Source organism: Pteropus alecto, unplaced genomic scaffold (genome assembly GCF_000325575.1).
Source record: "Pteropus alecto unplaced genomic scaffold, ASM32557v1 scaffold92, whole genome shotgun sequence".
In the NCBI taxonomy this organism is placed as follows: domain Eukaryota; kingdom Metazoa; phylum Chordata; class Mammalia; order Chiroptera; family Pteropodidae; genus Pteropus; species Pteropus alecto.
The window spans coordinates 1632887-1659026 of NW_006432447.1; the positions used below are offsets into that span (position 1 = coordinate 1632887).

General features: G+C 48.3%; 1 protein-coding gene across 1 annotated transcript in view; it reads right to left on the reverse strand.

Annotated features, from left to right (window-relative positions):
• The window catches only part of SPSB4 (splA/ryanodine receptor domain and SOCS box containing 4), a 76984-nt gene that overhangs the window by 43413 nt on the left and 7431 nt on the right, over positions 1-26140 (reverse strand). The window contains exon 2 of the mRNA XM_006907279.3: positions 17698-18547. Coding sequence (XP_006907341.1) covers positions 17698-18391 — 694 coding nt within the window. The 5' untranslated portion in view covers positions 18392-18547. The remainder of the gene's footprint in view (positions 1-17697; positions 18548-26140) is intronic.

A 26140-nucleotide genomic window follows, 5' to 3' on the forward strand; every position in this document is an offset into this window, starting at 1 on the left:
TTTCTTAACTTCCTTGCAGCTAAGAGTGGTATATAACATTTTGGCCATTGAACTATAAGCAGAAGCATAGTATGGTATTTCTGAGACATCTTTTTAAAGGGAGACAGTGTGCCCTCGTTTAGCTCTTCTTCTATCCTATTGCCTGGAAGGTGGGTGTAAAAGCTGGAGCTCTGGCAGCTATTTTCTGGACCATGAGGTACCTTAGAGAATGCAAGTCACAAGCTGGGTAGGCTGCAGGCAGAAGGAGCCTGGGGCACTGATCACCTTATGGAGTCCCACAGTATCCTTAGACTGCCTGCTTCCAAACTTGTCTTAAATGAGAGAGAAATAAACCTCTATTCTCGTTTAGGCCTATATTATTAGAAAGTTTTGGCTGCACAAAATCAGACCAAATTCATACTGATGTACCTCTAACCCCCATTCACCCCCCATGTGTATGTACTTTCAGCATGCTCTTCAACATGCAGACCCTGAATGCATCAAGCTGCTTCACACGCCGAGCCTGTACCTGGTACACACGCTATTCCTCTGTCTGAAATACTCCCCCCTCCTCTAGGTGGCAAACACCAACCCATCCTTTAAGACTCAGCTCACGTGCTCCTCCCTGGAATGCGTTCCCAGATTCTAAGGTTATAGTGCATCCACCTTCTTGGTTCTCATGGTGCTCTGGGTCTCCTGCTCAACTGTAGCCCCAACCGTCCTGTCCTGTAATTATCTATATCCATAGCTATCTCAGGAAGCTCTTGATAGCAAGGGCAGTGTCTGAGCTTCTCTGTGGGCCCAGGCAGAGGAAGCACAATGAATGTCTGTAGAAAGAATGACCAGTATATGAATGAGTGCCTAGAGGGGTCAGATATTCTAGGCTCTAGAAGCTCCAGCAGCTGTTGTAGCCAGGGAAGGCTTCTTGGAGGAGGAAGGGTGGATAGTGGCACAGAGCACATTATCGTGGGCAATTGGGCGAGGCTACTGCCCATGGCACAGCAAATAGACATTACGAACTCTCAAGATATCTTTATATGGCTTAATGGAATGTCTCCAAGACAGTTGCTAAACATCTCTGAGAGGTCATGGCCCCCAGCTGCTGCCAGCGCCTGGATCGCCAGTTGGTAGTGATTGACAGGGCAGCTGCCTAAAGGAGCTCGCAGGCCCCAGGTCGGGCAGGAGGGGGTCAAGCATTGTTGAAGTTGAGCTTACTCTGTGCCGGCATTGTACAGCCATCTGGTTTGGGTCAGAGGTCTCCTGGGACAGGTTTGATTTATAGGCCGGTATAGCCTCCCAGGCGGCATTGGGGGAGGCCACAGAGGGGCCAGGGCAGGGGTGTGGGGGAGGAGGAAGGAAGGGCCAGGCAGGGGTCCCCTCAGAGGTGGAGCAAACAATGCTCTAGCCTCGGGAGAGCCTTAGGTTGCTTTTAATAGGGGAACATCGCAAAAGAAAGTACTGAAAAAGCCAAGAAGTCTTCACTGTGCACCCACTGAGCTCCCACGGCTGTATCACAGGACGTTGTTATCTGGGAGAGGACACAGACCCACGTGAGCCTCATTCAGTGAAGCCCTGGCTTGGGCGTGTGCTAGGCTTTTCACACTGACGGGCTCCCTGACCTCCCTCTGCCACCCTCCAGCACAGCCACTCCCAGCCACATTTCACAGATGATGACTCCAGAGAGAAAGCCCAGCGAGTCCCATAGCCTTGAGTGCCAGAGCTAGGATTCAAACTTCAGCTTTCTGCCTGACTTCAGAGCCTTTTCCCCTCTTCGGAGCCTCCGGAGGGTTCTGGAGTCCAGGAGGGAGAGATAAGCAGGGGCCCGAGCCCAACAAGAAGCCACAGAGAAAGATTTCTGGGGACTAGTCACTAAGAAAGTGGCTGTGCCTTCCTCTTTTCTGAGTTATAAAGCCCCACAGACCCCCTCTATCCACCCAAATGTGCTCCAGCAAGTCAAAGCGGAGTTGTCAATATGGACTGAGATTTTTAAAGAAGACTTTAAAAATGAAGTTGGCATCTCTCTAAACCTTCGGAGAGAATAGCTTCAGGCAGATGGAGAAGTGGGGCCGGCATCAGGCAGAAGGCAGAGCACAAGCAAAGATGTGGAGCCTGCCGAGATGTGGCTGCTGGCCGGAGGACTGGGGGGCCATGCTCTCGTGACCGAAGTTCTGAGCAGCTGGCTCTGGTGAGGGAGGCCACGCACAGGGCACATCTCCCTGGGTCTGCCTAGAAAAAGGAGTGCAGCTAAGACCCCCCTCTCCGGGGCAGAGCCAGCTGTGGGCTCCCTCCTGGCAGGAAGCTGAGAACAAAGGGCCCAGGGGCTGCTGATGTCTTGTGTCTTCTGCTGGACATGTCCTGGGACCGAGAGAGGCACTACCAGGGTACTACTAGGGGTGATGAGAGAGGGTAGCACAGGGACAGCAGCATCTCATCGGAGAAACCACAAAGCATGGTTCCCATGGGCCCCCCAAAGGAGCCGGAGGAAGCCATGTACCTGGCGCCCCACCCCTCTGGCTCTGTGGATATGTAAGGTGCCCTCACTGTCTCTCGAGAGCACCTGGGTCTCAGGGAAGTTCCGTGGCTGGCACAGGTCGCACAGTGTGGCAAAACCTGGCCTTAAACCCACATCTCGAGAAGTTCAGATCGCCACGCTGAAACTAAGCAAGGGAAAGAAGGGATACCATAGAGCATTTCAGCTACAGCTCATGATACCAGGGGCAAGAAAGGAGGCCGTCAGGACATACTGAAAGGGACTCTTTGAACCTGGGAATCAAACGGACTAGGGTCCAAATTCTAGATCTGGCCCTGCAACCATTTAGCTTGTCATAGCCTCAATTTCCTCATCAATGAAAGTGGGATATTAACATGACCCACTCAAAAGGATTTAGTGGAATTGTATATATATAAAACACTTAATTTGGGGCAGGGAGATGTTCATCAAATGGTCACTCTGACTTTACCACCAGTTTTGTTGGGAAGCACACCGGTTTTGTGGCAGGAGAGGTGGCTCTGGAGGGATTCAAACTCCCCTCTCTGTGTTGTGCATGTCTGTGGTGGGGATTTCATGAAAAACTAGAGCCAGACCTGAGCAATAAACCCAACTAGAGCTGGTGGGCAGCAGGCAATCCATCACCAACAAGTCAGCCAGAAATGTCACCTAGGAATGCAGATGAAAAGCCACTTTCAGCTTGGGGAGGGACCCGCATCATGAAACTAGACACCAGGCTACCTCCTGCCAAGCGCGCAGCAGTGTGAGATGCTGGCAAAGCCCAGCTCTGGCCTTTGACCTCTGCCCTTGATTTGTTTACACATGGCAGGGCTGGGGTCAGAGCCCACGATGGGCCATGGATTCAGAAAATGACAACCAGACCCAGCCAGATGCACACATGTGTCAGAGACAAGGAGAGTGTTCAACGACTTGCAGAGCATGACGACGTGCTGGTGAAAGGCCACAGGTCAGAAGGAAAGAACCATCACAGCCCCGCAGGCGGCTGGCCACCAGCGCTAGTCTGTTCCACTGCAGTCTGTTCCACTGTTGAGTGCAGACAGAAAGCCACCTGTGTGTTAAGGGCTGTGGGGGACACAAGAAGAACACACTCATACTCTTCTCCAAAGAGCCTACTGCCCGGTTGGAGAGAAGGATGGGAACCCCCATACCTTCGAATCACAAGTGAGGGCTGCCTATGATGACAAGTCAGAATGAATAACCCACGGTGCTATGTGAAGCAGTCTCACATGATCTGGGCCGTACTGTTTATAAAGGGTTTTCAAGGATCTGATTTTATTCCATCTCCATAACAACCCTGTTTCTTATTCCTCCCCTTTCACCTGAGGACATGGAGGCTCAGTGGGCTCAGGCCTTCACCCGAGGACATGGACCTAGCAAGGGCGATGCTGCTCCCATACCTGAACCGAGGTGTTCTGGGCGGTTGCCTCCACCGCTGAGGCTGCCCCTCCCCCAGCAGGACCCCTGACCCCTGCTGTGCCCCAGATCCTCTTCCTTGACATTCCTGGCATACCTCCTGTCATTGTCCCGCTACTTCTGGCTCTCCCCACCTAGGAACTCGGTCATTCTGTATGGCTTCCTGGTAGTGCTGCCCAACATTCCTTGGATGGGTATCCTGCACTGAATCTTCTTCCTACATCCACCCTCCTCGAGTCGGGCTTCTGTGGCTATGAGCGCTTGAGTGTGACTAGTGCAACTGAAGAAATGAATTTGACTTAATTTTAATTAATTTAAACTTAAATGTAAATAGCCACATGGGGCTAGTGGCTACTGTACTGGATGGCATAGCAGTGTAAACCGTCATCCTAAAAAATCAGGTGTGCAGTTTCTTGATATTGGATACCAATGAATAATGGAGATCCTCCGAGGTCATCTTGTCCAACCCCCTCCTTCCTGTGATGGAGAAACAGAGGCACAGAGAGGGGAGGTGACTTGCCCAAGGTCACATAGCTGGCGGCCAAGATAGACCAGGTTGGACCAAGTTTCCTGGCTCCCAGTCCAGTGCTCCTTCTAGGCCGATCCCTCTTCTTCCCCCTTTTGCACCCAACACCAGACTCTGGGTAAATCAAGTTAGTTTAAGTGGAGAATGCTTTTCAACTTTCACACATCTGAATTATCCATTTTGGCAAAATACTTTGAAAAGCTTAGGATGGATGCCTGTGCCAGCAAAAATGGAAGCAAAGCCCTCAACCTACCATGTCCCTCCTGGGTGGCTTGCCCAGCCTAGAGGAGACAAGCACCCAGGCCAGCAGAGGCCTGTCAGAGTCTTGGGGCTCTGCCATGCCAGGGGACAGAGGGGAAGGCAGAGCCCACCTAAGCAGAACCTGTTCTGGTGTCCCCTTCCCAAGGCACAGCCACGAATGTGGAAAAGCCACAGCACAGTAGACAGTGGGTGGCCCAGACCTCTGGTATAGGTGTGGGGTGGGCTCCAAGCCCCAGGAGGGTCACCTGCCTACCACCCAGATAGGGGAGCGTGTGAACCATAAGTCCCCAGCCATGTGCTGCTCTCGCCCCATTCAGCAGCTTGAAAACACAAAAGAACAGCCTTGAGTGGGGACTTGGCAAGGCCACATGGGGCTCCTGCTCTGTAGAAGCCCTTTCTCTAGGCTGGACTGTCTGATGGTTCTTGGTAAACCTGTGGAACTCTATGCTTAAACACACACACACACACACACACACACACACACACACACACACACACACACTCTCTCTCTCCCTCTCTCTCTCTCTCTCTCTCTCTCTCTCTCTCTCCCCTAGACTTTTGCTTCTTGAACAGTGACAAAGTGCAAAAACAAAAGATGGAGTTCAAATCAGCTCTCCCACTCACGGTGTGCCCTGGGCTAGGCTCCCAAATTTTCTGGGCCTCAATCAACTCATCTGCAAAATGGAAATGGCAACATCTGCCTCAGTCAAAGGCTACCCTCACCAGAGTTCCAACAACGTGTCATTTTGTAAAACCAGGAGACAGGTCCCAGTGGAAAAGAAACTTCAAGTGTCGCTTCTTAAAATAAGGTTGTTTATGACTTTTTCTACAACAGTGGAGCGGCTGAGTCTGAGGGTGGAAGGAAATGTCACATGTTAGCCAGAGCCCCACAGCCCTCACTTCTCCCCTGCGCCACACCCGGCCCTGCTGGCCGCCATGTTGGCCACGGACTTCCCGGCTGGTCCTCAGTGACTCACTCTTCCCCCAGATCGGCTATAGCTGCCTCACCTCATCATGTAGGCCACACTCAAATGCTGCCGCCCCAGAAAGGGGGCCAAGGCAGCAACTCAGAGACACCCCTTCCCCATGATATCCTCCAGATTTATTCTCTTAATCACATTGAACTCTATCTAGATTTACCACAGCATCTATCTGGGCTTTTCTTCTGTTTCTCTTTCTCCCACTCAGTTGTCATCACCATATCCCCAATGCCTGGCACATAAGAGATAGCCATTGAATGACTGGCTGACCGATAAAAACCCTCTCATATTGTGACTGTGGCTCCCAAGCAGACTCTTCAAAGAGAGTGGAAACTGGGCCCGCCTTGCTCACCACTGCAGCCCAGCTCCTGGCCCAGGTCACACCGGGTAGGCCCTTCACAAAGGCCAAGTGAAAGAATCAATGGCTAGTGTCACTGTCCCTCCCCATGCTAGTCAGCAGACTGGCCCACACAGGACCCTGTGTTGTTGAAGAAAGATCTTTACACTCAGATCAAACCAGTGGCTGAGGGCAGGGTGTGCTAATTTTAATGTACTATTCCTAGCTAATTGGAAACATCTCAGGATTCCCTTCCCCAAAGTTTCAATGAGAGGCTTGTAAACTCTTTCTGTTTTGTGCAGAGGCTGTGGGAAGAGGGTGCCCTTTCCAGAGGCCTCACCTTCCCCACAAATGTTCAGTGCCTTTTTCATTCTGTTGTGTAGACTCCGAGTTATCCAGCCATTCATTCGGTAAGTGCTTACTGAGAGCTCACCATGTGCCGGGTGCTGGGATACAAGGGCAAAGGGGACAGCCTAGCCCCCGCAGGTGGGGAGAAATGCGGTGACCCAGGGGACGCCCAGCTGTGCCTACACCATCTCGAGGGTGCAGAAGTAGCACACGCAAGAACGCATAGCTCCTAGTACAATACCCTGGTTGAGGGACTGACCTCGGGCGGTGCTCCCTCAAAACTCACAAGTCAATCCTGAGGCCCCCTGGGATGCCCCAGGACGAAACAAGTGGAGTAAAGTAGCCCTTTCCCAACACTGGCACTGAGGCCACAGGGACTAAGCATCTGTTTCCTTGGTGCCAGAGCTGATAAGAACAACCTTCAGGTCCCTCAGGCCTGATCCAGTCAAGACTCAGAGCCTGATCCCTGCTCTGCCTGGGACTGTATTTCCTAACAACCAGTTCCTGTGGTTCTGAGACATCACTGCTAGCCTACTCGTACCTCCTTCCCTGCATAACCCTGCACCCACGTCCACTCCAGCAGCCTCCTTCTAGCCACGCATCCCAAACAGCCCACTGCTGGCCAGCACTGGGTTGACGACATGATCAGCTGGGAAGCTTGTAAAACACACACACGCACACACTGCAAAACCCCTGATTTGATAGGTGAGAGACAGCTGAAATCTATGTTTTTCACACTCTCCTTGATGGATGCTGATGTCTAGGCAAGTGTGTGAGGTGACCAGCTCCAGGGCTCTGTACAGCTAAGGGAACCATCAGGAATAACCCAACCCAGAGGCAGCCAATCAGAGGGCCAGTGGGAACCTCAGCCTGTACCTGAGAAGCAATTAGGCCCACCAGCAATTCTCGAGACTTTAAACCAAGACCTGAGACGATAACGTGCCAGCTAACAGTGAGGTGGAAGCTGTCATGGTGCAGGGGTGGGGTCGGGGCCAAGGTGAACTAATGGCAAGGAGCACCCAAATTGTGAGGAAATTGAAAAATACAAGAGAGGTCAGGAATAGTTGGGCGGGGCCTCCATGGGGCAGACAAGCAGTTGAGGCAGCAATGAGGTGCCTGAGCACACTCCTGTTACCCACGCCACCCCAGTCCTCATGCAGCCTTAGGCTCAGCCCCTTTTCTGAGGCTACTTGGGTCTCCCGGGTTCTGGATTTCCAAAGGAGCCCCAACAGCCTCTGGGTGAGCTCTGGGAGTGGCCCTTGACTGTGACTCTGGCCCCTTACTCCAGAAGCGGCCACTCTTAGGCAGAAGAACGTGCCTTTTCTAGCAAAGCTCAGACATCAAGCAGAGAGCTGTCTGTCATCTACCTCACTAAACACCAGAAGCATCCTGCTCTCATCCTGGGACATCCGCATTTTAAGGAAGAAACAGAAAATAAGACAAGATCTGGAACATGGCTGTGGCTCCAAATGGATCAACTCAAATGCTTCTATTTAAATGATTCTAAGCCGGGATGACAAAGTCTTTGCTGGCAGCTCTGGCCTCTTGGCTCCCCAATAGGGTCACCAGCCTTGGAGGTGGGAGAGATGAGGGGCAGCAGGTGCCCCATCAAGTGTGGTCCCTGTGACGGGACAGCCTGTGCTCATCGGAGCTCCCAGCAGTCGGGTCACAAAGTGGGGCTTGCAGCTCTATTTATAGAGGCAGCCGCCAGGAGGATAAAGAAGTGGGGAGAACCAGATGGCAGTATTTTCCAAGCTCACACTGTCTCGGCTTAATTTCATCCCAAGCAAATAAATCATTAAGGAGGCACCGAGTCCTGGAAGATCTGATGAAGAAGGGCTATTAAATGGCACAGGCTTAACTTGAATTATGGAAAGCCGCAGACAAGCAGCCTTATTAGTGTCTGGGCTAGGGCCCTAACTCACGCTAACTACCCCTTCGCCTCAACCAAGGGACAAGACTGGGAGGATCAGCTGGCTTCCTGACCATAGGCAAACAAATGCTGCCGCCTGCCTAGCGGGCCATTTGCTCTCCCAGTCATTTAAACATCCTCTTGCAAATTTGCTTATTCTATTCATGGCTTTCCCAAGCAGCACCCACTCAGAGTCAGCACCAATTCCAATCATCAGGGGTGAGAATGCATGCAGCTTGGCGGTACTGTATTTAAGAGTGTTTAAATGCTGTGGCAGTGGGAGCTACAGTTGGCAGCTTCATAAACCCTTCTGCTAAACATACTAAAGCTAAGGCTCAGGACCACCCACAAAGCCACGAAGCACTCACTGTGACCCTTGTGGTGTGGAGGTTAGCGGTGTGGGCGCTGGAGTTTGAGGCCTGGATTCAAATCAGCGGATGGCTGCCTCCCAAGCATGTGCCATGAGCGGGCTCCTCGTCACCATCAGCCTCAGTCTCCTCGAGTGTGAAGTGGGAGGACCATATCTTCTCCTCATCCATGGGGATTAAATGAGCTAATGTGCAGAGGGTGCTTACTAGCATTGTACACAGCCATGGAGGTTTAAAGAAGATGATGTGCAAGCAGTGCTGACCATGTCTGGCCTTTTGTAAACGCTCAATCAATGACTGTTTAACAAAGAGCTGTTTCTATTTGCAGTAATCCCTTCCCAAACAAAGTGGCTCTCATGGGAAATTCATGGATAATAGTGTGGATTTACTTGTGTTGACCTTGCTGGCAACTGTGAGAATTTGGGTTCCAGAACACATAAACTGAGTCAGGCGGTGGTTGGGGAAGATGAGAACAAGAGAGAAGTTGGGCTGGATAGGAAAGGGAGGGGATGCAGAAGGTAATTGTCCTCGCATCAGACAGGCAAGAAGGGCGGTGGTCAGGGCCAGGCTAGGCAGCGCTGGGCCTTGTTGAAGCCAAGAAAGCGGGCCATTTCCAAAGAGGTCAGCACGGACAAAGCCATGGAGGAGTAAGCAGATTAGCTTGGCTGTAAGATCAGAATGGGCTTAGGCAGTGGATGGTAGGGGACATGTCAGGCAGGTGGGAGCCTTTCCCTATGCCCTGCCCTCAACGGGCAGCATCATGAGCATCACCCAGGAGCTTGTCAGAAATGCGGAATCTGGGGCCCCGGCCAGCCCTACTAAATCAGAATCTGCATTTAACAAGAGACCCCCAGCTGACTTAAAGGCACATTAAGGTTTGAGAAGCACTGCTGACAACAAGTCTATAAGGTAAGCCCCATCATCATACCCACTTTACAGGTATGAGAAGTTAGGAAACTTATGCCCAGGTCATCCAAGTAGTAAATGGGAGAGATCAGTTATCTCTGGTCTCTGACATGCTGAACACCACAGTTTTATGGTCTGAGTTGGGGTAGGGACATGGTCTTGGGCAAATGAGAGGCACTGAGAAGTCAAGGACGTTCATGTGTACGTGTGTGTGGAGCTGGGGGAACACCATTCTAAATTCTGCCCAAGCTCCAAGCCCACTCCCTAGGAAGCCCTGCAGGCCCCTTTACCCCCACCCATCATTCTTCTCCTAAACTCCAATGTCCTCCATCATCTGTGTTGGGTTTCCTCAAGACAGACTCATCAGCTGCATTGAATTCTCACTCTTCTGTTTGTGGCAAGGTGCATTTCGAGGGGGATCGGAGGCCTGGGTTTAAATTAGCAGGTGACTTTGGGCAAGTCCTCCCAGCTCTCTGGTCCATTTAGCTCACACCTATAAAATGGGGGTCTTGCACTGGCTACGGGACAGTATCTGTTCCAGCCCCAGTGCCTGGGGCCTGCCTTTACCCTCCTTGCAGGCCCTGAAAAGCAGAGTCCAGCAACCTCTTCCCCCGCTTCTCTTTCCTCTAAAGGTCCAGTAGCGGCTAGCCCACAGCCAGGCCTAGTAACATCTGTTTGGAGGCAGATGCTGGCCCTCAGGCCCACCGCCTCAGCAACTCATGCCCACTAAATATACATATGGATATAGCTGGGCGGGACACCGCCTGTTTGGACATCTTTGTAAGTCACCACCGGGAGCTAAAAACGCTCGAACCAGTCATTTAGCTGGGAACCTATAAAACTGCTCTTAGGGAAGGCTAAATACTCCCAGCTCATTTGTGACAATCTCACAGTGGCCTTTGAACCTCAGTTGGCATTTCCATCCTGTATCTTAAAGAGAAAAGAGTCAAAAACTTCCCCAAACCAATGTATTCTCTGATGTGCCGTCCCTCAAATTTCACAACGTGGACCCAAGTTTGATAACAATAATTATTTCCACATTTAATAACACTTAAGTAATTTTATCAATTTATGAGAGTTATAAAAGTCATTACTGGCAATTTTTAAACCTACCTTTTTCAGTAACTACTAGGTGCCAGGCACTAGCCTAGTCACTTTCTATGTATTATCCAGGAACCTGATGCCTCATGGCAAAGTAAATTTCTATTGCTATTACAAATGAGAGAACTGAAGCTCAGGTGTGAAGTGACTCACTCGGGGTTGCTAATTAGCAACCAACGCAAGATTGAGTCCAGGGCTAGGAGACCCCTGAGCCCCAGCTCTTCCCATGATGTCACACTGTGGCCCTCAAGGGAAAGATGGTGGTAGCATATTGTTTCCAGTGTCCTCTCTCCGTACTCATCCTGACTGGGCCTGGGGTTCAAAGCCCCCTTCCTGCAGGCAGGACTTCCTAGATTGAACCTACTCACGACTTTGTTAACCGTGAAAAAAAACCCAAAAAAACAAAACAACAACAACAACAAAAAACCTCAAATCAGGGCCAAGGTGTCTAAGTGAACCCTTTTTTTTCAGCTAAAAATCTGTTTCTTTCTGTGAAAAACAGAAGATAGAGACCGGTTTCTGAAATTTAAGATCCTGAGTTGAATCAGTGGGCCCATCTTGCAGCCTCTGCTTGACCTGCCTGTGAGGACAGATGTGCTGTACATGGCACACAATGAGAGGTAAGAATGGGTCATTCAGGGGTCAGGTTTTCAAGGTGGTGGCAGCTGATAGCCAGGACTCCTCTACTTAAGCCAACTTTGACTCAAGTCCTGTTGCAATGCAGAAAAGAAAAGCTCATGGGAGACCAGAACATTAATGTGCATTTACTGAGCAGCTACTATGTACTCTGTTCCAAGGAGTGCTATGGGGGGATAGTAGAGAAAGCAAAAATATAGTCACCACCTCAAAGAGCTACCATTTTCAGCAGTAGCAGCTGCAGCAATAATAAAACAGCAAAACACACTTAGTATAGACCTGCTCTGTGCAAGTAAGGGGCCCAGGGGTGTGACTGCGCTAACATACACTCTATGTGAGGGCTGACTGGATTACACAGCTGAAAGGATCTTAATCCAACAGTGTGTTTGAAGCCTCCTTAATAGCAAATTAATACAATTCTACTGTATTTTAAACTAGAAACTAAATCATTCACAAGCATTCATCCCGTGCCCAAGATAAGCTTAGCACCGGGCATGCTACAATTGGTAATGCAGGATAAGCACAGTAATGTCAAGAGCTCCCTTCCACCGGGCATCTACTGCGAGCCACAGGCTGGACCATGCTTCATTTCTGCATCAGTTCTAACACAGTGACTCTGCAATGTACATATAATTATTTCCACTGCATAGATGGGAAAACTAAAGTCTGAGGAAGTGAATTAGCCAGGATGGGGCAGAAACAGGATTCAAATCAGGATCGAAAGTTCTCTGAGATTGGAAATTGTCTAAATAGCAAAAAATAGGAGACGAAATGATTAAATTATGATACAGCCATAATGAGGCAACTCTATGTTACTTATACTAAATAATCACAAAGATACATCAAAGGGGAAAACTAGATGCAGACCGCTGTTTGCAGTAAGATCACATTTTTGTAAAACTTCTCTGACATAAAATTCTGGAAGGGCACATGAGATTCTGCTAACGGTGGTTGCCAGCAGGGAGAGGAGATGGGGAGCTTTGGGGTGGGGGTATTTCACTGGATACCCTTTGGTAGCATTTACATTTGCTGCTACGTGCAGTTAACCTTTGAAAAGTAAATGCATCCATATTTTAAAGTCCCTGCTCTGTCTACTTCCCCACGCATGCCTTCTGGATCACCCTCCGTGCACTGAGGAACTTCACATTCACCTGCAGAAAGAAGGCTGACCCATGTGAATGGGGCGAACGGGGTGTGGGTGTGGGTGGGAGAACTCAGCACTGAATTGAGGGTGCAGGGGACAGGGGACAGAGCACTGGGATGAAGGCTGGGGGTGAGCTGAAGTCAGGGCAGAATGATAGAGCAGAGGTGAAGGGGGACCGGGCCTGGACCTGGGTCTGGAGGGAAGAGGAGCTGAGTCCAGATGTCAGCAAGGCTGTGAGAATCATGTCACCTAGGAGACACGTGGGAGTTGAGCAGGAAGGTCATGAGTTCAGCACAGGCTGAAAGGACAGCTTTGGCAAGGGGACGGTGTCCTTGCAGTCATCCTGGCAGAAAACTCTCTCTGGCCTTCATCAATACCAGAAACCTTGGCTGGCCGCCAGTCTCCTCTGCTGAGCCATTGCGCCAATAAATACATGTTGGCAGATCAATTAAACCATCTAGGAACTACGTCTGCAAATACAATTTCTCCACCTTGATATAGGCGGACAAGCCCTCGCTAACAGGACCGAGATCCTGTGGTTCTCACTCTCCACTCCCCTGGAAGGTGAGCCCAGGGCGCCGACACCTGCTCTGTGGAATAAGGCCCTGTTGGGTGGGCAGTGGAGGCAGAGCTGGCCCAGGCAGCAGGGGGCAGGGCACAGGGGCAGTTATGATCTGGGTTTAAGCACAGCTCTGCTACTTGCCAGTTGTGTGGGCAAATTCTTCACCTCCCCAAGATTCAGTTTCCTCATCTATAAAATGGAATAATAACAGTCACATTGCCTCAAGGTTTGTTGCTTGGACAAAAAAAAAAAAAAAATAGAGCAAAATGAGTAAAACACCGGGCCCGGGGCACGGAACATGGGTGGTATCGAGAGAAAGTATAATTATTATGACCCCCAAATGAAAGCTACTTGGGACTCCAAGCCTGCTTGTCTGTGTCTGTGGCTCCTCTCCATTTCCTGGGTCTCTCAAAGCACCACTCACCACCCAAGAACTCCGAGACAGGAGAAAAAGTGGGTGTGTCAGCCTTCCTGGCAGCCAGCATGGAGGAGGAGCCGGGAGCCTGAGCCTGGGAGCAATTCCAGAAACTAGTCCAGAGCAGATTCCAAAGGCCTGGCCCACCCCAGGGGCCTAACCTCACAGTGGTTGGGACATTTTCAATGACATTATCCTGTTAGCAACCAAAGCATGCCTGATTCACAGCCGCTGCTGGGGCTGTCTTTATGCAACTAGCTTTTTGAACACCCTGCAGAGCTCTGTGCTGAGCCAAGAGCTTTGAGGGCTGGAGATGAAGTCTGTGGGAGGACAAAAATGATGGGGATAGCAAACATCTCAGGGCCTCACCCAAACTCACAGCTGAAGGAGAGGGTCCCACACTTTACTGTACCTGGTGGTAGAGCAGCCTCTCCTGTCCATTCTCTTCCCTCCTTGCCTACTGCAAATGTCTCCACAAGAGGCTCACTGCACCAGTCTGCCTCAGTGCGAATCCTGGTTTCCCTAGTTACAAGCTGTGTGACCTTGAGCAACTTACTCAAGCTCTCTGTGCCTCAATTTCTTCATTGTAAAATGAAGATGATAATATAGGTATCCGTTCAAAGTTGTTACAAGGATTAAGTGAGTTGGGTTTGTAAAGTGCTTAGAATAAAGCCCAGCACAGATTAAGCACTACGTTAAATATTAGTTTTTAGTGGCGTTATTGCTGTTGTAATTATTTGGGCCCTGGATCCCGTCATCTGGAGACAGCTTGCCCACTTGTCTGACCCCGGTTCTATGCTTCTCAGCTCACTCAGGTGGTTGAGCCCCTGGGCATCCCGCAGCTCTTTGCAGTAAACCTGGAGATGCTGAGTGGTTTCACTCCATGGCAGAGCTGAAGAAACACATCTGCAATAGAAAAATGCACTCCCAGGAGCTCTTGCTCTCAACGAATTCATGCTTCGGAGTTAAATGTGGTTAGTCCTTTCTAAGTCTTGCTTTTACAGTCATAAAACTTCAACAATTGAGAAAATGATATCCATTAACTTATTTCTGTCACATTAGAAGAGAAACACCTATGAAGGCAATTTTGGTTTTAATCCATAGGTGAACCTCAGGACTTGGCCCAGCTCACCCAGTAAATCGACGCAGTGAGCACTAATTGCTGTGTGTCTGCTCCATGCTGGCAACCTGTATCATGCCTATTTTACAAAGGAGAACAATGAGATTGAGAGAGAGGAGTGATCATTGTCCACGGCCTCCTGGTGAGTGCCGAGGTCTGTGCTGTGCCCTGGGCAGAGTTCTGCCCCCATGATCACATGTGGAAGCAACCCCAGAGAGTGGCCCCACCTTTCTGGTCCTGAGCCTGTCTCCAACTGTGGTCTCCCTCATCCCAGTAGGGTCTGAGTTTGGGGACCTGCCATCATTCCACAACCAGTGTTGTCAGAACTCTTCTCAGGTATAGAACCCCGTCTTGGGTTACCTTTCCTGCCTAGAAGCTCCCTGGGGCCAAACCTCCCCAGTGCCCAGGAATCCACTGGTACAAAGGGGTCCCCAACCCCTGGGCCACCGACTAGTACCAGTCTGTCACTTGTTAGGAACCGGGTCGCACAGCAGGAGGTGAGTGGCAGGGTGAGCAAGTGAAGCTTCATCTGTATTTGCAGCCACTCCCTGCCACTAGCATCACCACCTCAGCTCCACCTCAGATCATCAGGCATTAGATTCTCATAGGAGCACTGGTTCCTGGTGCCAAAAAGGTTGAAGACCGCTGCCCTGGTGGGCTTCAGCACAAGTCACCAGGTACAGGCATCACACAGTCCCTTCCCAAACAGCCATCATCAGACCGCACTGCAGCCTATCCTATGGCCCACCCAGTGGTCAGAGCTCGTCTCACTGACCATGGGCCTTTCGAAGCCCAGAAAAGTTGAGCTCCCCATTTCTGCAGTCACACTCTGCCTGAGATAGAGAATATTACTCCCATCTGGACAATAGGCCAGCGCCATAGCAGACAAACCAATCCTGTTGCAGAATGGGAGATGACACAGGCTTGACATTCTGGCCTTCCTTTGACTCCCAGACAGGCATTCCAGCTTCAGCCAACCTGAAAAATCACTGCCTGTGGAGAGGAGGATGGAACCCTCCAAATCTTAGTCTCAAGTTTCTCTGGCCACCTGAAGGATCCAAGAGCTCACAATGCCCCAAACACAACTGTCCCTTCCCACCCAGACCCCCAGCAGTGCACCAAGGAGGCCACCATGACTTCATTGCTCCCGATCCTATCATGTGTGAGGAGCCACTGACTGCAACCTTGTTAGCGCCTTAGCTTTGTACCTGAAAACCAAGCAACAGATAATACCCAAGTGTGAGTCAATACCCAAGAGGAAGCCCACCTTGGGGCCCCAACTGTTGGCTCAGGTAGCCCCCACCGGGTTTCAATATCAGCCTTTAATCCCAGCTACCATATTAGTGGTGCCACCACACAAGATCTCACTGTAGCTATGAAAGAGACCTAATACTGTCCCATTTTACAGATGAGTAAAATGAGTTATAAGGCGTTAGTATGACTCACTGAAGACACAGAGCCACGGAGTGTTGGGCATGAAGCTGGAAATGAGGCCCATCAGACACCAGAGCTTTGGCATACCGAGTCTACCCTTCTAGCACAGTGATCAATTCTGGTTTAAAAACAGTCTTGTTGGTGTTGGTTTTCTCAGCCCTGGGGTTTGCCTGGTCACCGTGTCTCTGAGGGATCCAGACACTCTCCACAAGGCACTGGGAGGACACTAAACTCGCCTTCTCAGGACACACTTATCCGCTCCTCGACTGAACCAGTCAATCAGAGAAAACAGAATGACGTCATGCCATTCAATGGCAATCTGAGTCTGACAACCATGAAAATGAAATATGAGCGAGAGTGTCGCCAATGCTACCAGAGAGTTGAACATACCGGCCACTGTCTATTGGCCTGTCACCCTCGAAAACAGTCAACCCACCCTGTGCTCGAGAGTAAATGTAAATCCTACTTGAGTAAAATCTTGTTCTGGATTTCTTTTCTGGGGTGTTACTCTCAGTTCTTCAACTGAAGGGGGAAGCATGAGAAAAGAGTGGGCTTCAGAGACTGACAGACCTGGGTTAAGCCCATTCTGGCTCTCTGTAGCTCCGCCCTTCAGTTTTCTCATCTCTGGAATGCGGCAATTATATCTCTCCTTTAAAATGAATAAACTGGAATTCTGGCTCTAAGTACCCACCCCTGTGAGCTTCGTCAGGGGTGTGACAGGACATCTGTTTAGATAAGGAATATGTGATTCCTCAAGGTCCCACTCATCGTCTCGGCTTAGGTGGCCACATGTGCCTCTGTCCAGAGACCACCCTGCCTTCCCAAGTGACTCCCTCCTAAAACCAACAACCATTTTTGTTACTATGATTTTTAAGCTGCCTCACTGGATGACTATGTATATACCAAATGAGAGGAGGCCTTAGAGTTGTCAGGGGTCGAACCTAGCAGCCTGTGGACTTGTCTGTCGCCTACAAGGGTGTCTTGTTGGCCCACATGGTGTTCGCAGTAGCTGCCAACTTTAAAACTGGGATAATTCACAAAATCTAGATTTCTGGATCCTCTTGGAAAAATTAGAAAATTCTACAACTTGCAGCACTTATTCCCATGAGACAATGATCAGCTAGAGAGGAGAGGTAGCTGCCCTCTTTGACAGTTCACCAGGAAAAGCTAGAATTTGGGTTCCAGCCCTGAATACAATAGGTGGTCAATGAACAATGGTTATTATTATTATTACTTATCAGTAACTCCAGTGCATTCAAGTACAGAGAATGTACCTTCTACTTGCCACTGCCTTTCTGAGGTGAGCATGAGGCTGGGCACACAGGAGATACCATTTGGCATAACCCTTACATATACTGAAAGATTCACAATTAGTGTCAACACTCGAAGCCCTTACTAGATGCCAGGCACTGTTCTAAGCACGTCACATACATTATTATTTCATTTATTCCTCACAACGACCCCGACCAAGATTACCAACACTGCACCACTTTTGCAGATTGGGAAACTGAGGCACAGCCCAAGATCACTTAGCCAGCTAAGGACAGTTAAGAATAAAACAGAAGAGCATGGCCCCAGAGTCCACGTTCTAATCACATTCTCACATGGGAGGACGGTCCCAAGTGCTGATGGAGGGCAGGGCCTCACCTGCATCCTGCCTCCTTCCCCAGCTCGACTTTGCTAGGCACAGGCAGGCTCTGAAACCCACTTCCTCCCTGCTCCCCACCCCCAACTGTCTGCACTTACGGTCAAGGCCGTTGATGTAGCGCATGGTGACTTCGCAGTGGCCCCACACAGCGCTCACTACTGGGTACAGCTTCTTGCCCTTGAGACCACGGAATGCCACGCCCAGGTACTGGCCGTCCACGACGAAGCTGAGTGTACCCTCGTCCATGTCCAGCACCACGAGCAGTGAGTCCGGGAGCGCGAAGGCCTCCTCGGGCCCCAAGAATGCCGGGTAGGCCACTCCGGGCCGGTTCTTGCCGTCGTGATAGAGGCGACTGCGACCCAGGTCCCAGCCCCACGACTCGGCGTCACTGCCCACTAGCGCTGTGTAGCCCACTGAGTGCAGGGGTGCCCGAGCTGTGGCCACACCCACTACGGCGTGAGTGCCCCGCTGCCGAGCTGGCCAGTGGATCTGCCAGGCGTGCAGGCCGCGGGCATGGCCCACCTTGCCGCGGATACCGTCAGTGCTCTGGGCCACCGGGTGCCGGTGGAAGGTGAGGCGGTCATCATCCTTGACGAAGACATTGAGCGAGCGGTCCTCGGGGTTCCACGCGTGCCGTAGCTGCACAGCCAGCCCGGCCTCCGGCATGTCCAGCAGCTGGTCCAGCCGTGCCGGCCGCCCTAGCTCTGCTCCCCGCAGCTCCCGTTTGGCCGGACGCAGCGCCGGCTCTCGAACCTCCACCGACTTGAGGCTCCCGGAGAGCTTCTGGCCCATGCTTCACTGCCTGGAGGGGGCCACCGCTGCAGGCCACCGCTACCTTGTGGGAGCTGCCACTCCCCGCAGCCACGGATGGACCAGGAGCCTAGGAACCAGGCTTCCAGATGGTGCACCTCCACAGCCTCTACTGGGCTGGGGCAGGGGCCCAAGCTCCTGGAAGGAAGCAAAGGGCATGGGTTATAACAGCGGCATTTACAGCCATTTATGCCCATGCTTTGGCTGAGCCCTTTGCATGCATTAATAATAATGATTAATTAATAAAATATCTGGCACTTAGTACTTGCTGTACGCCAGATACTGTTCGAAACGATTTACATTTATTAGCACATTTAATCCCTTAGACTTCCCTATAAGACATATACATTATTATCCCCACTTTATAGATGAGAAAACTAAAAAGCAGAGAGAAGATTAGTAATTAAAGTCCCACAGCTCATAAGGGGCTGAGCCGAAATTCAAACCAAGGTCATCTGGCTTCAGAGTCTGTGTTCTTCTGTACGTAGAGCAATCCTAGGCAACTTTATTTTAGAAATATGAACTGAACCCAGAGAAGTTAAATGACTTGCCCAAGATCACTGAACCTGGAGAAGAATCCAAGTGCATTTGATCCCAGGGGACAAATTCTGTGTCAAGGCTGGGTGGATACAGTTTTCCAAGACATAGGGGCTGAAGACACATAAGGTGTGGCCCATTGTTTCCCCTCCCTGGCTGCCCTGGGGAGCTTAAATAGAATCTAAAGAGCAGTCAGGGTTGAGAAGCAAGGCACAGAGTGAGGATCCAGCAAAGTCACCCAGGGACATGGACACCACCAACACAACTAACTATCTGAGGCAACTATCTGAGGATGCGATGGGGTCTCCACGGGAAGGTGAGCAAGAAGCAAGGGGAAAAGGGAGCTAGCGTTCAGGCTCTAGAACCAAACAGAACTGCATCCAAACTCCTCCCCCCATCTCTTAGCTGTGTGTCCACAGGAAGTTCTCTCAGCCTCTCCAAGACTCTAGTTTCCTTATCTGTAAAATGGGGATAAAATGCCTCCCTCCAGGTGACGTAGGAATCAGAGACAATAATAATGAAAGGCTGGCCTGAGACTGCAGAAAGGTTTTCCTCTCTGGCTCTATTCCCTAGGTATCCTAAATGAACCCCTTCCCATTGGAGGGGCAAGCTCTTTCTTTGGGCATATAAACACCGATAACAACATTAATTCTGCCATCATCCAACAGGAGACCAACCAGAAGCCAGGGTGCTTGGATGGGCCCTGGGGCGGGCAGTGATGGAGAGCTGAGCCCTGCAGCACATCCGGAGCAGAGGCAGGTGCCTTCCCCACCCCTGGCCTGAGTACTGCTGGGCTCAGAAAGACTTGCCCTGAGACAGGACAGGAGACTGGCAATTTTCATTTCCTGCTGTGTGGCCATGACCTCCCACCCAAACAGCGGCAAACGTCCAACCAAAGTGCAGGTAGAGAGGAAAAGAACTCTGCTGCCACACAGCACAGGCAGGAATACTGTGGATTTCTTTGTTAACCCTCCTACTTTATTCTTACCTCCCATTGTCTTTCCTTCCTATGTCAGACCCCAGCTCCAGCTCATGCTAACTCTATCTAGATAGCTCTGGCTAATGTTTAATCTGGAGGAATACCAGAACACATAAGCAGAATAAAGTTACATCTTTTCATATCCCAAATCACCCAAAATAAAGGAGAAAGAGAAAAAGAAATGCAAATTCTGTCTTCGGCAAAACTAGAACACATTTGTAACCCGAACCACAACTAATCAGGAGAGGCTGCCAAAAACAGTAAAGGGCTGCCAAAAGCAGTGACGATCAAACGGGGTGTGAGAAAGCACCTACAGAAGACACCTGTGGCTGTAGATCTGAGATATAGCCGGCAGATTTCTCTTAGCTGGCACTCACTGAAGGAAAAACCCTATGATTCCTAATCAGGAACAATGGGAACAGGGTACGTGGTCCGGCAGTGGGAGCTACCTCTGGGATATGCACATGGACACAAGGCAACCATCTGAGGGTGAGGTGGGCAAGTCATGGGAAGGTAAGTGGGAGTCAGGGGGATAGAGGAGGACAGGGCTAAGAAAACCACAGGCCTGCCATCTTCACAGGAAGCAGCGTGCTGGTAAAGCAGAAGCGGGAGAAGAAGGGCCTGGACTGGGGGAAGCCTTTAGCTGCAGATCTCTGCTGTCTGAGTAGAAGCTAAAAGTTACCAGGAACCCGAGAGCCATTCTAAAACACTTCCTGGAACCTCCTTCTGCATTCATTCCTTGCAAATGCTGATCTGAGAAGGTTCACCTCTTTCAAAAAGGCACCAGCACACAATATATAGTCAGCGATGCTAGAGGAGAAATAAAGGAAGAAGAAAAAAAAATATGGCAAATCAAGAAAATTTACCTGCAAAAAAAGCGGTCACAAAGCAGATAAAAATTGTGACCAAATTTGTAAACTAATTTTGTAATCATTTCTTTCAGGAGGGAGACAACTAGTACAGGTTAAAAAAAAAAAAAAGACTAATACATTTAGTTATAAAGGCTCCAGAAAAACCAATAATAAAATACACACCTTCCAACTGTCAGAAGGAATACAGCACAAGATAAAACAGACCATACCATGAAAAAGAAGCAATAGAAGCAAAAAGACAAAGACAAAATATGACAGGAAAACTAACACCAAAATACTAGCTATGTTAATGAATGGCCGCAGAAAACTACTAAAAAGAAAAGATTCTAAGACTGGGGAACCGGACAAAAATCCCCAACAGTGTGCTTCCCGTAAGAGATAATCCCCAAAGCAAAGTAACATGATAATTTTGAAAAATAAAAGAAGGGCAAATATATGCCTGGTAAGTGCTACTTCAGACTAAACAGGTATTATAATCTTAACATTAGGCAAGTAAAGTTAAATTCAGGGCAAACAATTTTAAATGAGACAAGAACACTTTACGATAATTAAGAATATGATCCGCAATTGAAGATCTAACAGACCAAATAACAGCACCAAACTTCAGAGCAAAAGCTTCAAGAAACACAAGGAAGGACAGGCAGATGCACAATAAAGGCAAGTGATTTTAATTCACTTCTTTTAGCTCATGACAGATCGATGGACAAAATTAGGTAAACACATAGAAAAAAACAAAATTGCATAATAAGAGTCTTAATTGATGCATACTTTTTAAAAAATTCCCCAATATTAGGCCACAAATAAAACCTTACCCCAAAAAGCAGAATTAATACAGAATCTGATAACATAGGAAAAAAACCCCTAGAAATTAATCATAAAATGTGGATCACAAAACCCTACCACTTGGATGTTTTAAAAACGTCTCTTTTAAACAACTCATATCGAAAAAGAGATCTATATAAAAACTGCAGACTATCTAGAAAATAAAAATAACGAAAAAACATTTCATGTGTTGGAACCTGTGGAGTCCCACTAAAGTGGAGTTTGGAAGAAATCATGACTGTTGTACTTATACTAGTAAATAAAAATGAATGAAAATACACAAATTAAGCATAATAAAATAGAAAAATAATAGGCCTAATCAAAAAATCTGAGAGCTGGTTCTTTGGGGAAAAAATACCACCAAAACAACAACAATGAAAACAGTAAAACATATAAACCATAATTCAATCATATATATTATATTTTCTATTATATTGTTATTATACTATTATCTATTATATTACTCTATCATGTTGATAGTATGTACCCTTGATAGGATGTAATGAAATAATACATTATTTCTGTGGTCTTTCTCCCCCAAACCCATAACTCCAGTCCAATCATGTGAAAAACATGGGACAAATTTCAACAAAATACCTGACCAGTACTCCTCCAATCTGCCGAGGCCATTAATGACAAGTCTGAGAAACTGTCACAGCCAAGAGGAGCCTAAGGAGACAAAACTACTAAATGTAATGTGGTACCCTGGATGGGATCCTGGAACAGGAAAAGGACATTAGGCAAAAACTAAGGAAATCTGAATGAAGTATGGCTTTTAGTTAATAACAATAATCAATATTAGTTCATTAGATGTGATAAATGTACCATACTAACGTAAGATGTTGATAATAGGGGAAACGGGGTGTGAGCATAAGGAACTCTGTACCATCTGCTTAGTTTTTCTATAAGTCTAAAATTATTCTAAAAAATAAAGTCTATTAATTAAAAAACAATAAAACAATTTTAAAATTATAAAACATAGACAAAATATACAAAAACTAAAAGTCACCTTGTATCTCATGAACCAGATTTAAACATTGTTAGCATTTGGATGTATTTCATTTTTTTTGTTTGTTTGTTTTGTCTATAAAATATTAGTGAATTTTCTTTTTTAATATTGGTGTCATGGGCCTTTATTCAAGTTATCTCACCTAAAATTTAATAATTAACATGTTCACATATTACTAAATATACTTTAAATGCATGACTTCAATGACTAAATAAAAAACAATAAAACATAAAAGTCATTTAATCTAATCATTTCAAAGAAAGGGGCAGAAGACACAAATATGTAAAATAAGAAATAAAAACGAGAAATAACCAAATGGCATAGCAAGACACTCATACAAGAAGTTAGACTTGTTTGTTGTTTTAATATGAGGAGATACATGCAACACAAATAATAAATATGACAAACTACTACAAATGAGTAAGACAAGACCAACCCAAATACGAAATGAGAAAGGATAGAACAAATAGTTCACGGAAAAAGAAAAACAAACAACAACTTTGCAAAGATGCTCTATCTACTAAATGCATAATAAAAGAGAAATAAGTCAGAACTGCTATTTTGGTTTATCACGAAATGTCATTTTGGTGTATGAGATTAGTGAAGATCAAAGAGTTGGAGAAGCTCATATACTGCAGAACCAAAGGTAAAATGGTGTAACCTCAATGGGTGGCAAATTAGCACTATCTCTCAGAGTTGCAAATGCACATACCCTTAGACCCAACAAGTCGACTTCTAGTGTTTATTCAGATACACTCTCAAATGTGCAAAACGACATATGTATGTGTACATATGTATATCAGTAATATGTATCATATATTTATTATATAATATATAATATGTAAAACATGTATATATGTTATTATATATGTTGTACATATATAGGTATGCGGCATTGTTTGTCATAGCAAAATATTGGGAGAAACCCAAACCAAAGATAGGACAAATTTTTTTTCCAAAAAGTTCTGCTTTTATTGCATTGAAGATATAAATGATAAGACTGTAAATGACAGTAAATTCATATAATGGAACACTATGCCACTGTAGAAAATAATGTCCTGATATGGAAGATCCAACGAATAGATCAAGCCAAACAAACAAGGCAGTATGTCTAGTAGACTACGGTTACTGTGGAGGGAGAGGGAGGGGAGGAGTAGTAAGAGGGAGGAGGGATAGAAGGGAGGAGGGAGTGAGGTATTTAACCCAAAGGGCTTCATCCAGCCATTGAGCCTCAAATAGGTTATGAGAAATAAGCAAGATAACAAGTGAGAGGTGCAGGGCCCATAGCGGGAATTCAATCACTAGAACTGACACACTCACCAAGGGCCCTCTTTGGAAGTTTGTACAGACTGCCCAAGGGCGTCTGATTGGGAGACCAAGGCGGTTGGAATCTGTCACTTTCGTAATTCACTTAAAAGCACCTTATGCTCCTATTCTAATAGACCAAGAAACTGAGGCTCCAAGAGGAAGCAGCCCAATCAAAGTCACATAGCTAAAAGATGGCAGGGCTGGTTCCACCCTGAGCAGCCTGAACCCAAAGTCCCCACCGCATCCACTCCGCTGTGCTTTCTCCATCACCAACATTAAGTATTTATCTACACTCACTCTGTGCCAGGCAGCATGACGACTGCTTCACAGGAACTACAAGGCATGTGCCCCTTTATTCAAAAGAGCAAACAGGCTTCCAGTGAGAGGTTCCCAGTAAGTGGCAGGGCTGGGACGGACTCCAGGGCTGCAGTAAGATAAGCCCATGTTCCCCTATCTTCATCCACTCTTTAGAACAGAGCCTTTCCACAGCGCTGACTCTAATCAGCTCTGCATGGCCCACGCAAAACATCTCTAAGGGAAATGTCTACAACGATGCCAACTTTGTTGCTGTTGTTGAAGAGCTATCTTTAACATGTCTGACAGCGACAGCCAAGCAGCAGCCCCAGAGGAGACCTGAGCTGGGCACTGAGGGCAAGGTGCTCCCCGCTTGGCTTCAGTCTCAGGGCCTCAAGGCCTCTCCCCTGTCAGTGGCAGGCAGGGATCCAGAAGGTTGCACACAGTTGGGGTGTGGCAAGGTGGACATATAACAGACAGTCCCTTCACCACTTTCCCCAAGACAGGGCCCAGAGTGGAGTGCTCATGTCCACTAATGGCCATCTACTAAGGAAAACTAGCGACAGCACAATGTAACAAAAGGGCAGGGTTTGAATTCTGTCTGTTGGACCCTGGGCAAGGACTTAAACTCCTCTGAGACTCATTTGAGAATTATGCTGCTAACTAAGTGCTAACCTTGCCTGCCTTTGTAAGGATCAGGGTAGACACAGCTATAGTCTGGAGCAGCACAGGGCACCCAGGAGGCACCCAGGGAAGGTTAAGTGCTCCTTTAAACTGTGTGTGTTCTCCCACATTGCCATTTCTCCACGTGTATGCATCCTAAAGAAATAACCATGGGTGTGCACTAGGATTCAGCCACAGAAGTGAAGGACAGAGTGGTTCATAGCAGCAAAGGATGGGGATCAATGTAGATACTCAGCGATAGTGTGAATAGTCTTATTCCCTGGAGATTCCACTTCCAGCCCAGACCCTGGCCTGCAGTGAAGCCTTTAGTCTGTTGTTGTCTCCCCTATACCCAGCCAGGACTCACTGCCTCTGCAGTACTCACCTCGGAGAAGCTCCATCTCCTATGGTCTCCTGCAACTAGTGACAGAACTACCAAATCAATAAAAGCGGGGCTAAGTAACTTGATTTTTGTCCCATGGAAACTTCCAGGGCAATAGTCAGGATCAGGATAGAGAAACAGAATGACCAGCTAAAGACAGGGCCAAGGCCAGAGCTGGGAGACAGGAAGTTATGAATGCAGTGTCCCAAGTCCTAAACTGGTCACAGGTCAGTCTTCATGTCTTTGTCCAGGTGGGTGGGCCCCCCCGGTCCGTCCTTCCTCACCTCCCCAATCCTGCCTCACAGCTCTGCCTCCTCCAAGAAGGTTGCCCTCTTCTACCTGGCCTCTAGGTACCTGCCCAGAACTCCGTCCACCCTGAGTCAGCCAAGACTTTCTGGTCCTGCTGATCTTTTTTCTACCGTGAGGGTCATTCCTTTGATGACAGGAAGCTTTCACCTGGGCTTCCTTGCTTGATCCCCCCACAGACATGGGCACAGTGCTTTCAAGGCAGGGCAGAGTACATTTTATAGGTAGCCTGCCCATTCGTTAGATGTCACTGTGCACCCTTCCTGCTTCCAGTCCTCATTTATTTATTCAACAACACCTAATGGATGCCTGCCAGGTGCCAGGCTCTGTGCTGCTACAAGCTAGGAACACAGTAGTAGCCATGTCAGGCTCAATGCCTGTCTTTTCTTTCCAGCCAGAGGCAGTGAATGCCTGTCACATTTCTCTTTTTGTCTCCAACACGGCACATGGCACTGGGCCAGGCACACAGGAGATAGAGTTTAATTTCCTGATAGGAATAACATTGTTTCTCAGCCTAGTAACCAGAGGGCACACTGAGCAATGCCTGAGGATGCCTCTA